General features: G+C 42.6%; 1 protein-coding gene across 1 annotated transcript in view; it reads left to right on the top strand.

The window, feature by feature from the left end:
- Positions 1–3,514: 3,514 nt before the first annotated feature.
- The window catches only part of PLCH2 (phospholipase C eta 2), a 64,859-nt gene continuing 50,894 nt past the window's right edge, over positions 3,515–17,479 (top strand). The window contains exon 1 of the mRNA XM_041419648.1: positions 3,515–3,626. Coding sequence (XP_041275582.1) covers positions 3,515–3,626 — 112 coding nt within the window. The remainder of the gene's footprint in view (positions 3,627–17,479) is intronic.

Genomic DNA, 17,479 nt, shown 5'->3' with positions numbered 1-17,479 from the left:
CTCACATTTAAATTCTTTAAAGTATTAGTTTTTTTCCCTCCCATTTGATGGCACTTTGATCTTTTATCCATTGATCTGCTTCCTGATCAAACTATTCAGGTTTAAGTGATGGCTTGGTTTTTGTGTGTTTCATCCATGGTATCAGTGTATCTGTCCTGGGAGGATATCAGAGCTTGTCTGAGCTTTGTGGATGCCACACAAAACCTTCCTGAACAAAAGCAGGTCTTGTGGGGTTAAGCTTTAAATACTACAGTATATAAAAACGGCTAGAGAATTGTTAATGGTGTACACAGCTTTTATTGTCTGTAAGTGATACAGATCCTGCCTCAAGGGTTTAAGTCCTTTATTCCAAGGGGATACAGGACCTCACACAATAATCTTAGGTAGGGCTCTCAGCCTGAGCAGACAGTTTAAATATTATTCATGTGGTCTGAACAGACACAGTTGCTCTCTTTTGGCTGTTTGATGTCTTCTGCCAGTGAGCAGTGCTGTTCTCAGAGCCACCGTGGTTCCTACAGTAACAGAGGTGAGGTGTTTCCAGACAGTGCAACTGATATTTTCCATCATCCAACCTTCACAACAAATTTGCCAGGAAAGCCAACTGAGCTTCTTTCATTCACTTTAATAGGAGATCTGGCCCCTGAATGTTGTTCTGAGATACCAATCTGTATTTTTAGGGATCCATTGTATACTTTTCCATTGGCTGCGTAGGATTTGTGGGGACTGGTTTGGGAAGAGGGGCTTGGCTTTTATTTTTTACCAGCACAGGTATGCTGAAGAGAGGGAGGGGAGGAATGGAACTCTGAGGACCTGTAGGAAGCTGTAAAAGGTGGGACTGAGTGCAGGAAGAACAATTTTGCATGGAAAGTGAAGACATTCAGAGATCAGCTGCCTCAAAGTTGCTTCACTTTCAGATCATAACAAAGCATAAAGAACATGAATTTGACATAACTCGAGACAATAAAATATTTAACAAGCCACATCAATGTAAAGCTCAGCTGCTTTCACTGGAATGATGCTGCTCTGGCACCAGCAGGAGCACCCGTGCCCATTCAGTCTTCCTTGCCCTCATGGACATGTTCTTTGGTGTCTAATTAGTCACACTGATTGAACTTCCTCCAAAGGAAATGGCCTCTCAAATAAGCCCTGAAGCAAAGAGGTGAGAGAGAGAGCAAAGCAACTACCCACCAGTTCAGCTTTCTGCAAAGGAAATGGGCTGACCTTGTCTTGGTGTTAGAACAGTTCCACTGTCCTGTGAGCCTGGGACCCCCTGGATTCATCCCAGGGTTAAACATTCAGTGCACAGGTACCAGAAATGGCACTTGGTGGCTAGTGGCTACAAAATTGTGGTCAGGAGTTGCCCAGATGACCAAAGCAGATGATAACTGAGGCAGTCCTGGGCAGTACCTGCCCAGAGCATGCAATTGAGCAGCTCCAGAAATGCTGCTGGGTGCAGTTTTGGATTTTTCACTGGATAAGTTTATTTACATCCTGACATACCTTCTAACATCTACTTTGGGTTCCATTCTAAATACAACAAGTCAGCTCTGTATATGGAAGTGTATTTTTGGTATTGATTCAAGGATTAACCTAGATTAAAAAAAAAAAACAAACAAAAAAAAAAACCAAAAAACCAACCAACAGCATTTATTTTGGGATGCACAAAATGAATACATGAAATGTATTAAATGAATACAGGGAAATGTATGAATTCATTTTGCTAAGTCTAAAGCAGAATGCTATCTCTGTATTCTTTTACCTAATTATGTATATGTCAGGGAATACAATTACAAGGGATACAATTACAGGGACAGGTGACAGCATGTACAAGAATGAGTATATGGGGGGCACAGGATGTATCTTTGATAATCTGTTATCTTCCTCCCCTCTCAATCCAGTCTGCTTTTGAAAGCTGCCCTAAGTTTCTAATTTGGGTTTTGATTACTCCAGCTGTGCTCTGTAATAAAGATATTCTTTGCCAAATGAATGTCACTCTCTGAGGTGTCCATAACAATTGCAGAGCCACAGGATGCCCTGTGAGAGATTTCCCATTTAAATGTGGAAACAAATGATTGTAATGATGCTGATTTTTTACAGGATAATTATTGCCAAGCACTGCTGTCCCTTAGATGAAGTTGCCATGCTTTTGGCTCCACATAAGGGTGTTACTTCACTGACTGATGCTCCCTCTGAACACAGGAGTTTTTAACAGCATGAGAATGGAGAAGGTGGGGCTTGGTGAAAAGATAATGGCAGGGAGGAAGTGACTTCCCAAAGAAGCTGAATGAGGGACCAAAGACAAGGAGAGAGGTACAGCTTCAAACAGGCAGATGCTCTAGCAGGGCATTCTCTTACCCATTTTTTGCTACAAATGTCTCAAACCCCCTCCTCTATTTCTAATCACTGTAATTAATAGTGAGCTTCATTGCCCTCTCTCTTTAAAATAATGTCAAACTGGATCCGTGCTTTCACAACAAAACATGTTAGGGCAATGTTTCGGAGCTCAACTTGTAATTACAAACTGAAGGAGACTCCCAGAGATTCAAACAGTTACCAGCACTAGGTAGGATCCCAGGTTTCTGTCTGGGGTGATTGCTGTTTTGGAGGGAGCCTCTCTGACCTTGTTTCTCTGGGGAAGGTGTCCACGGAAAGCTTTGGAAAGGTGAGTCTTCTGTATCCAGTGGGCAGAAGATGGGTAAGAAAAGGGAAAGGGAATGCCAGACAATGACAGAGATACAGGATGGAGACAGCTGACAACAGGTAAGAGGAGCAAAGAGCTTCAAGGGCTGGAGATGGAAGTGAATGAGGGAGACATCACCAGGCAGAGTCCTTTGGGAATGCACCCAATACCTTCACTTGTTGTGCAGAATGACTGAGCTAAGTGTATATGTACATATTATATCTCTGTGTGTTTGTGTGTATAAAATAATTAACCCCAGCATGAGTGCTTTGGCTTCTGGAGAAGTTGCTGCTGGCAAAAATGGAGCTTTTTCTGTGGAAAATCCTGGGGTGAGGGAAGGAAAAGTTGGTGCCTTCTGTCTGCTGAGGTCAGTGCATTGCACATCACCTAAGTATGTTCCTGAGGTAAATATCTCACCGTTAAAGTAACTTCCATTATTTAAAAAAATGTCTTCTCCAGGGTTGCCACATGCAAGAAACACTGGGAAGATCCACGGAATGTTTGTAACTCCTGTGCTCCTGGGAAGGTTCCTCACATCCCTCCTGTCAAGACTGAGCTCCGTGGTTCTTTCTCCACACTGATACTGCAAATCCTGTTGTTCAATGAGTGGAATATGTGCCAAAAGAATTAAACCAGGGAAGTCTCCTGAATGTGGAATTCCAGAGAAGGCACTCACTGGAACTTCCAAAGCAAGCAAAGCAGCAACATCCTGAAATTGTTACTTTTTCTCAGATATTTTCATTGCTTGACTGAAATTTTCTGCAGATATCTGCACTGAAGTGCTTTGTTTGACTTGGAGCAGGCATTGTTGCCAGGCTGCTCTGAAAGCTTGAGATGGCTCTGACTTCTCCAAAATCTCTAGCAGGGGATTTGACACAAAGAGAAGAATCCATTCTCCATGAGGGAAACTGCTGCCACTTCCTCTCTGCAAACATCCTCACAGTAGGTGAGTGGAAGGTGCCATCCTTTCATCTCATAGTTTGGTATTGAAAATGCATTCTCTTCTTTTTCTCCAAATTTACTTTTATTGTGTTGATATTTCATATGGGGCTGCTAGTTTTCCTTAAATTTGAGGGAACTGTGCTTGTATATTCCTCGGTCCCTTTTTTCCTGTGTAGCTGGTATTGTGACTACAGTTTGGGTAAAATGTATCAAAAAATCCCCAAAACAACCATCGCCCTGTACGCTGAGGAAAACTTTGAATCAATCTTTCTTCTGTCCTTGCTTGTGCAGTCTGTGAGATTTCAGCTGTGTGAACAGACCTTCATGTGCAGAATTTGTAAAACTTGTAAAAAAATGTAGATGAGTATCCTGGGATGAGACTGTCAAGAGATTGCAACTTTTTTCCTTGATCCTTTCCAGTGCTTCTGGAAAATGTTTCTTGAAGTTGATGAGACTGGGATTTATAGTGCCTCAGGTTGTGGCTCTGTGCCATGGAGTTGTCTGAACTGAGCTGGGAGATGCAAAGCTCAAAGAATAACTATTGTTGGCTGTTGCTCTTTTTTCAGTGTTGACAGCTCGAGCAGGGGAAAATGAGCTCTTCTCTTAGGAAGCTCTGGAGATTACAGATGTGATTGTGCACATCAAGTGTAGACTGGAGATTGGGTAGGAGGGAGGGAATTGTGTAACTGATGTCTGTGGCAGATGAATTTGTGCTATGGGAGACATCTGAGGGAGGAGGGCCTGGTGTTTTTTGCTTTTAAAATAAATAATAAAAAGATTATTTAGCTTAATATTTAAATCAAAACTTCATTTATTCAACACAGGACTCATTTGCTTGAAATGCATTTAATTTACTGCCTACAATCATGAAGTAGACAGCACTGAAAGTTTTGGCTGGGTTTTCACAGGACCTAATTTTGTAATTTTGGTTAAATATCCAGCAACTGTGAGATCAATTTCTCTTTCTGTTGGCTTACAATTTGTGCTGATAAGTATATTTTTTTACTAGCTGAATATATTTATATTGTAAGTGTACTAAAAATAGCCTGTCAGTGAAATAATTAATCCATGATTGATTGTCATTATCCTAGTTCTTATCTTTCTTACATCTTACTGATGTTACTTTTCCTAGTAGAGCCATCAAGCCATTATCATTGTCTCAGTGTGCTTTTTATATTGATTTGCAAGGAGCTTGAAAAAGTAAAGTGCAGAAATTCAGATGTGAAATGGGTGTATTGCATCATTTGTGTGTTCTGGCACTACTGAAGTGAGGTGATCTATTCCAGTTATTTCTATATCACACAAACTGACTGTCAGGGTGATATAGAACTCATTTTTTATTTGTAGGCTGATGACTCTGGATGTGCATGACATATTCCTGTACATGAAGCTCTGTCAGTGTGCAAACCTAGGACAAAGTGCAAAGAAAAGGCAGAAACAGCTGGAGGGAGAGAAAGTCTGCATTGTGCCTGGGCAGCACTTCCAGCATTCCAATGCAAGTGGGTCTGGACCTGAACAAAAGCTGGGCTCAGGAATCCCTTTGCAGGCTGGTTCAGAACACCCACTTGAGCCTGGCCTTGACTCCCTCATTAACTCTTTCCATGGCTCTGTTGAAATGCAGCTCTGATCTGGTTTTGCCTCTGCACTGTGACAGACACAGAGCCACCTGCACAGATGTGACAGTGACAGTGCTGAGCTGCTGCCTGGAGCAGCCCGTGCCTTCAGAAATAACATTTCAGCTCTGCCAGGCCCAGCCTGCCAAATGCAACGCTTCTCTTTTCATGTTTGGGTGAGTTTATCTGCCAGAAAACTTAGGAAAGGACCGAGCTGGAGTTAAAACACTGGTTGCAATTACTCCATGAAGTTAATTAAATGCCCCTCAACTGATCCTTTGGCCCCACAGTTTCACAGTTACCCACAATCTCCTGTGCTTACTCATCTTCAATGCCTTGGAACTCCTGGCACTTTTGTGCAGCTTTCTGATGTTTCATCAACTGAGACTTTTCAAAACCTGTTGCTTTTTTGCAGTAAAATCTTCACTTTTCTGTGTAGGCTGTACATGGATGAGGAAGCAGATTGCTATGTAAAAAGGAAATCTGAGTGGAATGCAGTTAACTTTTACTTAATTTGGTTATATATAATGCCATTAGTCCTTATTACAGCAGCATTGGGAGAGTCCAAAATCAAGGAGGGATATGGCAAATTCAGTAATCCTCTATTTTTCAAATATGCTCTGGCATGTCTAGACTCACTTTTCCCTTGTAATCTGATGAAAGAGTGTTGTGCACAGACACGCAAAATCCTGTTTGCTGAGATATGTGGTACATCAGATTAGCCTGGAGAAGCACTTGAGCTGGCCTTCAGCTGGGGCTCCAACATCTGCCTGGCTGTGAGCAGCTGCTGTCATGGCAGGGCCTGGGCTGGGGCATCTCCAGAGCTCCCTTCCAACCCAGACCACTCTGGCACAAACTGAGCTGAAGGACAGACAGGCAGGTGATATTTTGTGAATTGGCACCAGCTCTCTGACAGGAACTTCAGTTAGAGTTAGATTTCTGTGAAGCTGCCCAGTTTCACTGGTTTTGCAGCTAAAAATAAAATGTGACCTGATGCTGCAGTTCTGCTTGTTCTGCATGTACAGGGGAGTGAGGGAAGGATGGGACCTGGTGTGGGTTTGGGTTTTGTTGGTGCAGTTTGAATCCAATCTGAACAGACACACTGTTATCCCTATGGTGATGGAGCTCTAACATGTCACTGTCCTCGGTTTGGTATGGCACAGACAGTGGTGCTACACAATTGTGACACCAAATCCTGAAGGTTTTGCAGTCTCAGCTGAGAGTTACATTTTCAACACCTTTTTTCCTTTCTGAATGGAGGACAAGGCTGCAGTGTAATGAACACTGAGAGCTGCTGTTTGTCCTCCCTTTTGCTGCAGAGGCAGAAATGCACAAGTGAGGTTTGCAGAATGCACAATTGTTTCCTTTGTTGGCAGTGTCAGTTTATCCTAATTTATGTTAATGTTGTAATGAAGATATGAACCTAAGGACACAATACTGGATTGCTCAGCAGATCCAGGTTCTATTTCTGATTCTGTTACTGCCTTCTTGTTTGGCTCTTTTTGTAATTTCATTTCATCTTTATGTTGTCTCTTATTCTGATTATAAATGGGAGCTGCTGTTCCTGCACAGCAGACACTTCTCAGTCACGTTTAGGTCTTTTTTATGTGTTCTGAAATACAAATAATAATAATGTCCAACCTCAGCAATTCAGAGCTGAAATAACTCTGGTAAGATCTAGAGAGTGGCAATAGTGGGTGCTGATATCAGCTGCTTGGGAACTATTCTGCAACATGCAATCTGTAGACCACAAAGGAGTCTGAACCCTGGAGGTTTTTAATCTTGGGTGGTGGTGGCCTGGAGTAGATCTGAGGACTGATGGAACAGCGAAACTGAATCAATTTTCATTTTCTGAAAAAGGCTGGTTTTGGACATCCTGGCTCATGTAGAATTCTTTAATACTGTTCAAGTCTTAGAAGGAAAATTGTTTGAAAGCATTCAGTCTTTCAGAATGTTTATATCACATTAAGAGATGACAAAATTATAAGAAAATGTCCCTTTGTGTGAAGCAGAGTGCATTGTAAAGGATGAGGAAGTGTCTTGGGGTCACTGCAGGCAGAGGTAACCTTGGCTGGGGCTCAGCACCCAAGGGCAGCTCTCAGCTCTGCCTATTCATTGACACTCCCTAAATACATCTCCTGCACCTGATGGAGGGCAAGGATTTGGGAATCATGTGTGGCACAAGGTACCTGGAGGATGTCTGGCTCATTGCTGCCTGCAAAGGGCTGAGCAGGAGGCTCAGGCTCAGGACTCCAGAATGAACCACTGGAGCCCAGGACCTTGAACTTCATTGTGACTAAGTGTCTTGTCTTTCAGCTGATGTGACTCAGATTCCTTTTTCCTCTCTTTGAGGAATGTATATTTGTTTCCTCTATGATTTTAGTTTCAATCAAGTGACCATTTCAAGCCTTGCCATTTAGCCCATATAAATTCAACAGGTAATAAAAATCTCGAAGGCTTTCTAGATTAACTTCTTTCTTAATTTTTTTTGGTTGGGATTTTTGTTTGCCTGTGTTTTTGTTAAAGTGCATTGTCATGTAGTTTTTGGAGGCTCTGTGCCAAGATGCCTAAAGGTGTTTAGTCTCCTAACTCCTATTCAGGCTCAGACATTCCTGCTGCAATCTCTTGGAAGGCAGGAGCCTAAATACCAATGAATTGACACCTGCTATGGAGCAGGAGGAATCTGCTTTGTCTCCAGCTCACACAGCCTCTGCCCTTGGTAGTGATTTTGTTTTAGAATCAGGAAACACTAATAACCACCTGTCTTTGTCTCAGCGGAGGTTTGTTAGGATAAAGGTTGTAAATCTGACAGGAAAAGCAATGGGCACCACAAAGGTGCTTCTGACAGAGCTCTGCTTTGTTGCTCCTTCTCTGTGGTCTGTAGGAATATTGCAGTTTGGCCTCACCTTTCTTTGCTCTGTGCTAGTGAATCATGAGGCTGTAATAAAAAGGGGAGCGTTACCTGGATACTCAATTTATGTAGCAGCTCTGCTTTTCCTGTAAAAGTTAACTGGGGAAAAGGAGATTAAAGGCACTGACTGAACTCTGTTGCAGAATCAGTGATTTTTTCCCGGATTAGAAACTGAATCACCTGAATGTTACCATCTGTTTCTTCTTTCTTCTCCTCTGCCCCCTCAAGTCTTCCTGCCCTATCTGATATATCTTCTTCTGCCTGTGAGGATTTTGGAAGGGTGTAGTGGGAAAAGGGACAAACCCAGCAGAGCCAAGAGCCCCGTGCCCGGTTCAGGACAGCCCTGATGCCGCGGGCTGTGCCGCGGTTGCCATCTGCTGGGTGAGCGTGTGCTCGGTCTCACAGCCTCCATCCCGCCAGAGCCCAGCGCTGGGACCTCTCAGCTGCCTCAGAACCACCTGAGTGCTGCTCTTCCTGGAGCTTTTGTACCTGGCATCCCTTGAGGGTTATTAACCAGGGTAACTACTACTTGTAACCGCTGCTCCTTGCAAGGCAGAGTGAAATTCTTGACAGGTGTACCTGGTAGCAGGGAAGTTACCCTGGTTTGACCCTAATAACAGTGAAATAGGTAAAACCATGCTCAGTCAGATGACTAGAATAAGTGCAGCATGTTTAGAGGTAGTAAACCACCTTCTGGATTGACTGAACCAATGCTGGAGCAATTAAAAACTAGGTCTTTATAATGCTGCGAGAGGAAAAGTATGTTCCTTTCATTCATTCATATGAGTGCTCAGCCTGTGTGTTGTCAGAGATGGGAGGGGTGGAAATCCAATATTGTTTAACAAAGTGCAACGATATTGGCATTATCTGTGGGAAGTTCTGGAGATGCTGCCATTAGCTGTGAATAAGCCTGTCAGTCAAAGCCGCTCACAGGGATGCTGCTCTGAGGCTCTGTAAACAACAGCTCAGTCTCTCCTTCTTACACTTTCTCACAAGCAAATTATTTGCATCTGCTGGTAGTTCTGGTAAACTTAATCCCCCTGAAAACCACCAAATGCAGGTACAGCCAAGTGACAAATAGCCTGTGTGCCTTACAGCATGACTGGCTTTGGTTTGCATTTGGAGTCTGGCAAATTGTGTTTTAAAATCGTGACTGTGATACTGTGAACCACCCTGATTTTTGGTATTACTCACCTCCCCAAACATTTCAATGCCCTTCATCTCCAAGGAGTTTTTATTTATCTTCACATCAGAATCTTATCTGTCAGTTTGATCTGAGGTTAAGTGCTTCATCAGAGAGAGGAATGCTTTGTTTCTTGAGAGAACAAATAACTCCAGTTGTCTTCTGAAGCAAACCATAGTGGTTTTCTACACTTATCAAACTATGAGGAACCACTTGATGCTGATGCCATCTCTCAGGCAAATACAGGATCCTTCAGTTGCATTGCTGGCTCTGTAGAAAAGAAATGAGAATATTCTTGAACTCATGATCTCAGAAGTACAAACCATGAGTTAAACCTGTGTAGCCACTGTGAAGAGAAGCTGTTCTATTATGGCCCTTTTATGCTGAAAATGCTCTGCACACAATAGAAGAGCTGTGAATAGTTTAGAGAAGAGTGAGTGAGATTGTTTCTGACAATATCAGAACCACTGATATTTCCCTGAAGTAATAATCTTTTTCCCTGCTGAAATGCTGAAGTTCCAGGCAATTGGCTCGGTGAAGAAGACAAAAGATTTTAAACCTGTTTAGAGACTATTCTAATCCCCTTAACTGGTGTCTCTCTTACTGAACTGAAAGGGAAGATATTGATTCCCAGTAGGACAGCAGGATTTGTGACTGGATGTAAAGAAGAAAAAGCTTGAGGTTGTGTCACAGTGAATGAACTGTGTGTTGACATAGGCAGGTGCTTAGAATGTGTGGGGCCATCAGTGAAAGTCAGAGGAAAGTCATTCCAAGGAAGTGTGCTCCAGCACCAGGCAAGTCTTTGGAATAATGGCAGATACAGGAGCTGGGTTGCTGTCAAGATAATGCTCAAAAATCAAGAAATAAAATTTAATCAAAGTTCAAAATGCTCATTTGCTAGAATTAAGTATGAAAATAGAAATATGTCAGAAGCACTAGCATTCAGATCCACGATTGCAGAACAGGTTTTGTCCTCATTTACCAGCAGAAAAAAGGAAGAGATGGACTACAAAGTGCTATTTGAAGTAGGGGGAAGAAAGGTTTGTGCTTAATCCTGCATGCTGTTCTCTGGAGGAAAATGGTTAGTGTGGAAAATCTAGTTAATTTGACTCGTTTTTCTCATAGACCTCTAAGTAAAAATTTGCATCAGAGAGGTTTTACTGTGGGCAGGGATTAAAAAGTTAAAATTCTCTCAAGAGATGCAAATATCTACAGAGTTTTATATATACATACATACATATATTCATATATTTATATATATGTAATAGTTCTCCCAGGAAAACACTAAACTTGGGGAAACCTTTGCAGACCTGGCTGAATGTGGAACTGGCTATAGGGTGGTGCTACTGAACTGTGTTTCTTTTTTAGAACAGGTGGCTGAGAAAGTGAAGAAAGATCATTTGTTGTTGCCTAACTGAAAATTCACTGCAGAGGAATGAACAGGATTCTGTTCTGTTACCTTGAAAATTTAAGTGTTTGAGGATGGTGTCATACACAAGTGCATCCCCATTTCATTCTTCTACCAGCAGTGAATTTGGTTTCATTGCAAATAATTCTGTTCAGTTTTGGATATTCAGGGTTAGAAGTGTTAAATGCTGTACCTGAAGAAGCAGCAAGCATTAGTATGTGGGGAATAAATCCCTATTAGAGACCTCTGTGAGTTTTAGAAGCTGTAGGAACTGAGGAACAAATTTGTGACCCTGAGTCCCTCTGGCAAAATTGAACAGGGGCACCTTGTGTGGTTGTGAGAGATCATGGCTGTGGTGGTGTCTGACTGGAGTGCCCAGTTAAGCAGTGGAAGAGAAAAGCAGAGGAAACCTTAAAAGAAGGAACATGAGCATTTAACAGCTGGCAGAGAGTCCCCTGTTGCCTTAGAGGAGCAAATATTTCAGTGTCAACTGACAGGAGATACACCAGGAAGGAGCTGTCAGTCAGCAAAGAGTTAATTGATCCAGCAAAAAGTAGTTTAGATAAAATCCTACCTCTCCTCTCTCCCCCGCTTCCTCGGTGTTGTGTAGAGGAAAGGAGCTTGTACATCACAAAACTGACAGTGATTCCTCAGTGCCTGAGCTAATAAACGGGATGAAATTCAAACTGCCTTCTCACACAGACACAGACTTGCAGAAGAGGGAGAAAGACGGAGGGAAAATGCAGAGTATTTTTACTTCCTAACATAGGAAATTGAGAAAAACCCTCTTATCTCCACAGGATGATGGATTTAGGAAGCCCATCGCAGAAACACAGTAGGTGGATTTATTCTTTTTACCTCATCCACTAGAATTTTTGCTAGAAGATAAATTGTGTTTGTGCTTATGGGCTCAGTTGTTGTTCAGTAGTACTTTCATAACATCACATTACTCTTCCTTTTCTCACTTGCTCAGACATATTCAGCCATTTGACCCTGTTAGTTAGAGGATAATATTTTTTAGATCTCATCAGCTCACTGTAATTTCAAAAGATCTTTTAAGAAGGCATGTTTTATTAATTATGGCCATAGTATCTAGATAAATACAAAGACTGCTAAGTAAATGAAAATCCATTCCACTTACAGCAAATGAAACATGGATTGCTTCGGAGAAACCATAATGCTAAGGACAGAGCAATTCCCAATTCTCTGAATGAATTGTTTACTCCGGAGCAGTTTCAGTAGCTGTAGACATTGCATTTCAGCGTGCCTGTGCCTTGCAAAGTTTACTGATGGAGGAAGGGAAGGATGGCTCTTAAACAACAGAAACTCCACCACAATGCACTGTGCTAAACTCTGCCCATCATTTCTTATTGTCATTACTCACTGCTGTGTGTATAAAATAATTTGCTGGCACACAGTGCTGATGTTCCTGTGTTCTCTCAGTGATTTTACAGGAGTTCTGCTGGTGTAGATTAAGCTGATCAGGTTTGATTGTTCAGTCATCTTATCTTTACCTGTGGTGCATAGTACATTAAAGCCATTCCCAGGTGCAGTTCTCAGATGGTTCTGCAGGGTTGTGTGCTCCTGGGGCTCTGTAAACACGTTTGTCAGCTGCAAGTCTCGTGGCTAAGTGTGTTTGTGCAGAGGGAGCTGTTCCTCTGTGTCTGCTGGAGGATCACACTACTGCATCTCTAACGACGGTTGTAACACTTCAGGTACGCTGGATGATGAGCCATTTGGAGGAGATAATTAATCAAGCAAATGACTGACAAGTAAATTACAATCAGCACTCGGAATGCATCTCTGTTAGAAGCACCTGCAGGCATTCAGGTGCTGTGCAAGCCAGGTCCTCAGTTCTATTCTTGCATTTTCCTTCTCTCTGTGGGCTTTATATAACCTTCCCCACTCATCTCACATGCATTTGCACAGTCCTACTGAGATGATTAATCCTCAGCTGGAAGAGCTTTTTTAATCGTACAAGTACCAGATTTTAGACTCAAGCTTCTTACAGGCAGTGTAGGGATAAAGTCTGGATTCTCTGCACAGCGTATCGTGGTTGTGATGTCCTGTAAATATGGCTGTGAGATCAGAGAGGCTTTGCCAATAACTATCACCAGAGGGTCTCTGAGTTCTTCACTGTCTGGTTCAGAGCCTGATTTGCTTTCCTGCCCTGAGTTCAGGTGGCTGGACAGGGTGTGCTCTGAGCAGTTTGCTGTTTGCTGCTCAGTCAAAGCTGTGAGCTGACTGCAAGCAACATGCAAGATGAGCAGATTTCCTGCCTTGGTCAGAATAAAGTTTAAAGCAATAACAAAAGTTAGAACTGTGAGGGAGTTATGAAGATTCCATGCTTCTTTTTTATTGTGAAAGGTGCAGCATAAGTAGGTAATTTAGGGACAAGAGACAGTGACAGACTGTGCCATTTATTTTTATAGCGGAGAAATAGCTTTTCCATCAGTCTCCAGCACCTGAAGAGGTGATGCTTCTCTAGATGGATGAGCTGCACTTACTCGTGAGAGGAGGAAACTCGAGAGGCTCTCGGAGCAGAGGAAGACACTACCTGGGCTGGCACAGCTTTTTGTGTCTAGCACTTGTCGTTCCTGCAGCGCGCTGTGCACCGAATTCTTGTGCCCTTCCGCCCCGTGGGATACTTGCAGTTCTGTTTGCAGTTTCTGTGAGTACGGAACAGCCGAGGGTTGTGCTGCTCAGTGTCCCCCGGTGCCCTGGGCAGGGGCTGTGCCGCTCGGGCTGATGCCAGCGCTGCCGCCGCGGTCGGGAGCGCTTCCCGTGCCGCGCTTGTCGCTCCGAGCGCCCGCAGCGCATCCCGGCGGCGGCGAGCGACACCCGCGGGCCGGGGGAGGCGACTGTCCCCTCCCCAGCGCCGCTGCTGAGGCCACACCAGCGCTGTTTCCAGCTCCGAAAACACGCGGTCACGTTTCCAGCTTGAGATCCAGCAGCGCTTGGTCCCAAGCTGCGGTTCTGGAGCGGGTGATGCACAAGCTTCCTATAAACTTAGAAACTTCTTCAGCAGCCATTCTTCACCTTTTTTTCGTATTTGCAGGCTTTGTGTTTTCAAATGGCATCTGTTCCCCTGATTGAGAACTCTGTTAGTGAGAATTAACAACGTATTTCTGGTGAGAATTATCAATTCACTTGTGACCTTCACTCCCAGTTCAGACTGACACAAGATAGCAAAGACCTTTGATACCCATGTGCTTCTGCCAAGATTTTCATTCGGTGTTTCATTCTTTCCCCGTGTTTCTGGGCCAGCTTTCATGCCATGCCCCTGCTGTTCAGCCATTCATGTTCATAAGGTGCTCGTTCTAACCCTCTTAAAAAAGAAAACCCAGCTGAGGTCAAGCCTGGCAGTACAGCTTTGATGCTTGCTGCTGTAGCAGAGAATTCAAAGTTTAGTCTCCCACAGTTCTCACCCCTCAGAGCAGTCTCTTCATTTATTCATACATTATTAACTGGTGATTTGAGTAACAGATGCCTGTGGGGGGGCATCCATAATTTATTACAAGGATGAACAGACCCTGGCCTGTGGACAGTGAGGACTGAGCTCCCTGCTCTGGTGGGGGCAGGGGTTTCCCTTAAGGAGGGACAAGAGGGTTTCATGCACATTTGGGCACCTGGAGTAAAATCAGCTTTGAGGGAAAAAACTCTGATCCTGGAAATTTCCAAGGGCTGTGCTTGAGAGGGCAGAGCAAACATAAAGCCGGTGCAGGGTGTCACTAAGAACAGTGAAGCTGCTGCTTGCAGGTTAATTTTTTGCTGCTCAGACTGGCTAATCAGGTAAACTGAGTTCTGTGCTTTCATTTAATCAGTGCAAATAGCTAAAAGGGGTGACTGTAATTGAAATTTAGCAGTGACAGGCAGAGATGTGTGCAGAGAATTGACTTGCAGCAAGCTCCTGTGCTAAGGCAGGCTGCAGCATCCCTGTGCTGTTTGTAGGACAGCCCTGGGATGTGGCAAGGCCTTGACTTGTGTCTCTTGAACCATCTGATTTGCTCTGCTGCATTTTGGGTCAGGTTTATGTGATTTTTCTGTCTCCAGTCAGGAAAGATCATCTTTTAACTGCAAGACTCAGTCTAGAAAAAAGTTGTACTAAGTATCTTAACTAGAGGTGCCTTGAGCAATTTGAATGAAGTCACTTTTGCTCTGTGGGGTTTCACCAAATGGGAAATGCTTTGTAGAATAGAATTTTTTTAGATTTTTTTTCTCATGTCAGATTTAAAAAGAAAAAAGTATTTCACTGGAGTTGCTAATAAACCTATTTTTGTCAGTTTTAGAACAAAATGTGCAGACTTTTTCATTGTTTTATACCATCTCATCTTATCCCATCTCATCTTTAAATTTATATCTATATAAATATATAAATTTATATCTATATAAATATATAAATATATAAATTAATTAATTTTAATATATAAATTTATCTATATTATATATAGATAAGAATATATTATATTTATTATTATATCTAAATATATAAATTTATATCTATATTATATTTATATCTAAATATATATCTGATCTATACTACATACTACCAGGTACATCTAATCTATAATATATATATAAATAACATCTGCTATATACTATCTCATGTACTTTTTAAGCCAGTAACTATTTTGATGAACCAAAACATGTTGATCCAAAATGCATGAATTATTCAGGGAAATCCTGAAACCTTCCCCTTTCTTTTCACAATTTTCTGCTGCAACACTGCCCACTGATGCTTCCAATATCTGAAAGAAATCTAAGCATATATAGTTGTCACAAGACATGAACTGTGACTTGTAATAGGAGTAGAATAAATATAATTGCTAAAAGAAGAAAAGGGACTTTTGGCACAAACCCTTCTGGTCCCATATGTTTTAATTCTGCCTGTGCCAGTCTGCATTTGTGTCATGGCTGAGTCTTTGGTTCCTTCACGAGGTGATCCAAAGGAAGACTTTGGCACCCTTAGTGGTTCTTGGAAAGAAACTTGAGCTTTATTCTTGAGTCTCTTCCATTTCTAACTTCAAGCCCATCTGTGAAAGCCCAGTTTTCTGGGTTAGGATTTTCCAGCACAGGTCTGGTATAATATTCTGATATTTCTGTGCAGAAGAAATGGCAGTGGTGGCATTGAAGGAACTGAGGCACAGTCAGTTCTTTCACTGTTGGGTTTTATTAATAAACAGCAAAGACCAAAATGTCACTTTTAATGGTGTTCTCATGGCAGTGTGTGTGATAAAACCAACATGTCTGTGCAACTCAGCTCTGGAACTGCAATCCTGGCTCCATCCACACACAATATGGCACAGCAGCTCCTGCAGCAGGCTCTGCAAGGGATATTTACATCCCAGACTGGAGAAGGACACAACACATCCCCTGAGCAGGGCATTACCTGCTACCTGAGCACCAAAAAACCACAGCTGAGGGGAGAAAATCAGTGAGCAGGGAATAGCAGCCCCCCCAGAGGCTGAGTGAGAGCCCAGCAGGAGTGACCTGGAACAGGGAACCAGTCTGTGGCTCCATGGACTGGCTCCTGGGGATGGCAGGGCACAAGAATGCAATTTCTTTTCACAATAAAATGGACTAGGTGTTTTGTAACAGTCTCTGACTGACAGCTGGGAGAAGGGGCATGAAAGGGAAGGTAGGTGAACTAGCTTGCAGGTATGAAACAGAGCTCAGGATTTTAGCTGTGCAACGCAGTTTAAATTCCACATCTCTCTGCATCTTGCAGAGAAACCTAATTTTTTTAAATCTCCACAGGCTTCTCGGAGACAGAAGATGCTAATTTTAGAAATGTGGCAGCTCGTCTTCTTCCCCACCCCCTTCCATTTGCTGCCAGAATGCTTAACAATCCAGTAAACAAGCTGTAGGAAAAAGGGGAATAACCTCAAGAGCTGAGGTTGGTGTTGGCCTCTTGTCCGTGGCGTTTTTGGGGAAGGATTTGCCCCCTGCCCGTGGGTCTTGAGTTTGAAACCGATTTAAAAATAGAAGAGTAACAGCTGAAGTGACGGTGAAAAGAAGTATTTAAAGGTGCAGTAATCGTGGCTGGCAGGCCCTTTGCTGACCTGATTAATTCTGCACCAGTACTCAGGATAGTCTAAATTAAAGCATTGCATAAGGAGAGTGCTGGGAAGTAAAGGAACAAGCCTGAAAATTTCATGTAGAACTCGGAGATCTCATTTTTGGTTTCTCTACACACCGAGAACCTGACACAGAAATCTCACGTATCTGCTATGGGAGTTTGTTCTAATTACAAAATACAAAGTACACTACAAAAAGGTCTGATTTGAGACACCTTTTTGCTGTGCTAAAAGGTGAGTTAGTTCCTCTTAATGAGTACCCAGAGTCCTAATTAGTGCAGATAGTGAATGATCATTTCCACACTCTATACTGCTCTTCTTGTATCGCTGCATCTTCATCCTCTGCTTCAATCTTGTGTGGAAACAAAGTTTGGACAGTGGTTATCCAACCCCAAATGTATCAGGGCTGCAACCATCTAATTATCAGGCCTTAGAGTGCAAATTTTTTCTCCTCATTTTGGCAACAGGTGGAGTGATCTGAGTGTTTCTTGATGAAACTTTTTTATTTAAGAACTTCTGATGCAAAGTACCCCAAATTCCTTTGGCTTAAAAAGACCCAGCACTTCCCCTTTATTATTATGCAAGTCTTTTATTGTACCTGCTCTTGTGGGCATTTGTGCATAAATATATAGGAAAATGTTTAAAATTAGGCATTAATTGCTGCT

The sequence above is a fragment of the Onychostruthus taczanowskii genome, unplaced genomic scaffold (genome assembly GCF_017590055.1).
Source record: "Onychostruthus taczanowskii isolate IOZ18803 unplaced genomic scaffold, ASM1759005v1 scaffold61, whole genome shotgun sequence".
Classification (NCBI taxonomy): domain Eukaryota; kingdom Metazoa; phylum Chordata; class Aves; order Passeriformes; family Passeridae; genus Onychostruthus; species Onychostruthus taczanowskii.
Note: the sequence above shows the minus strand (reverse complement) of the source record. Positions and strands in the feature narration are given on the sequence as shown.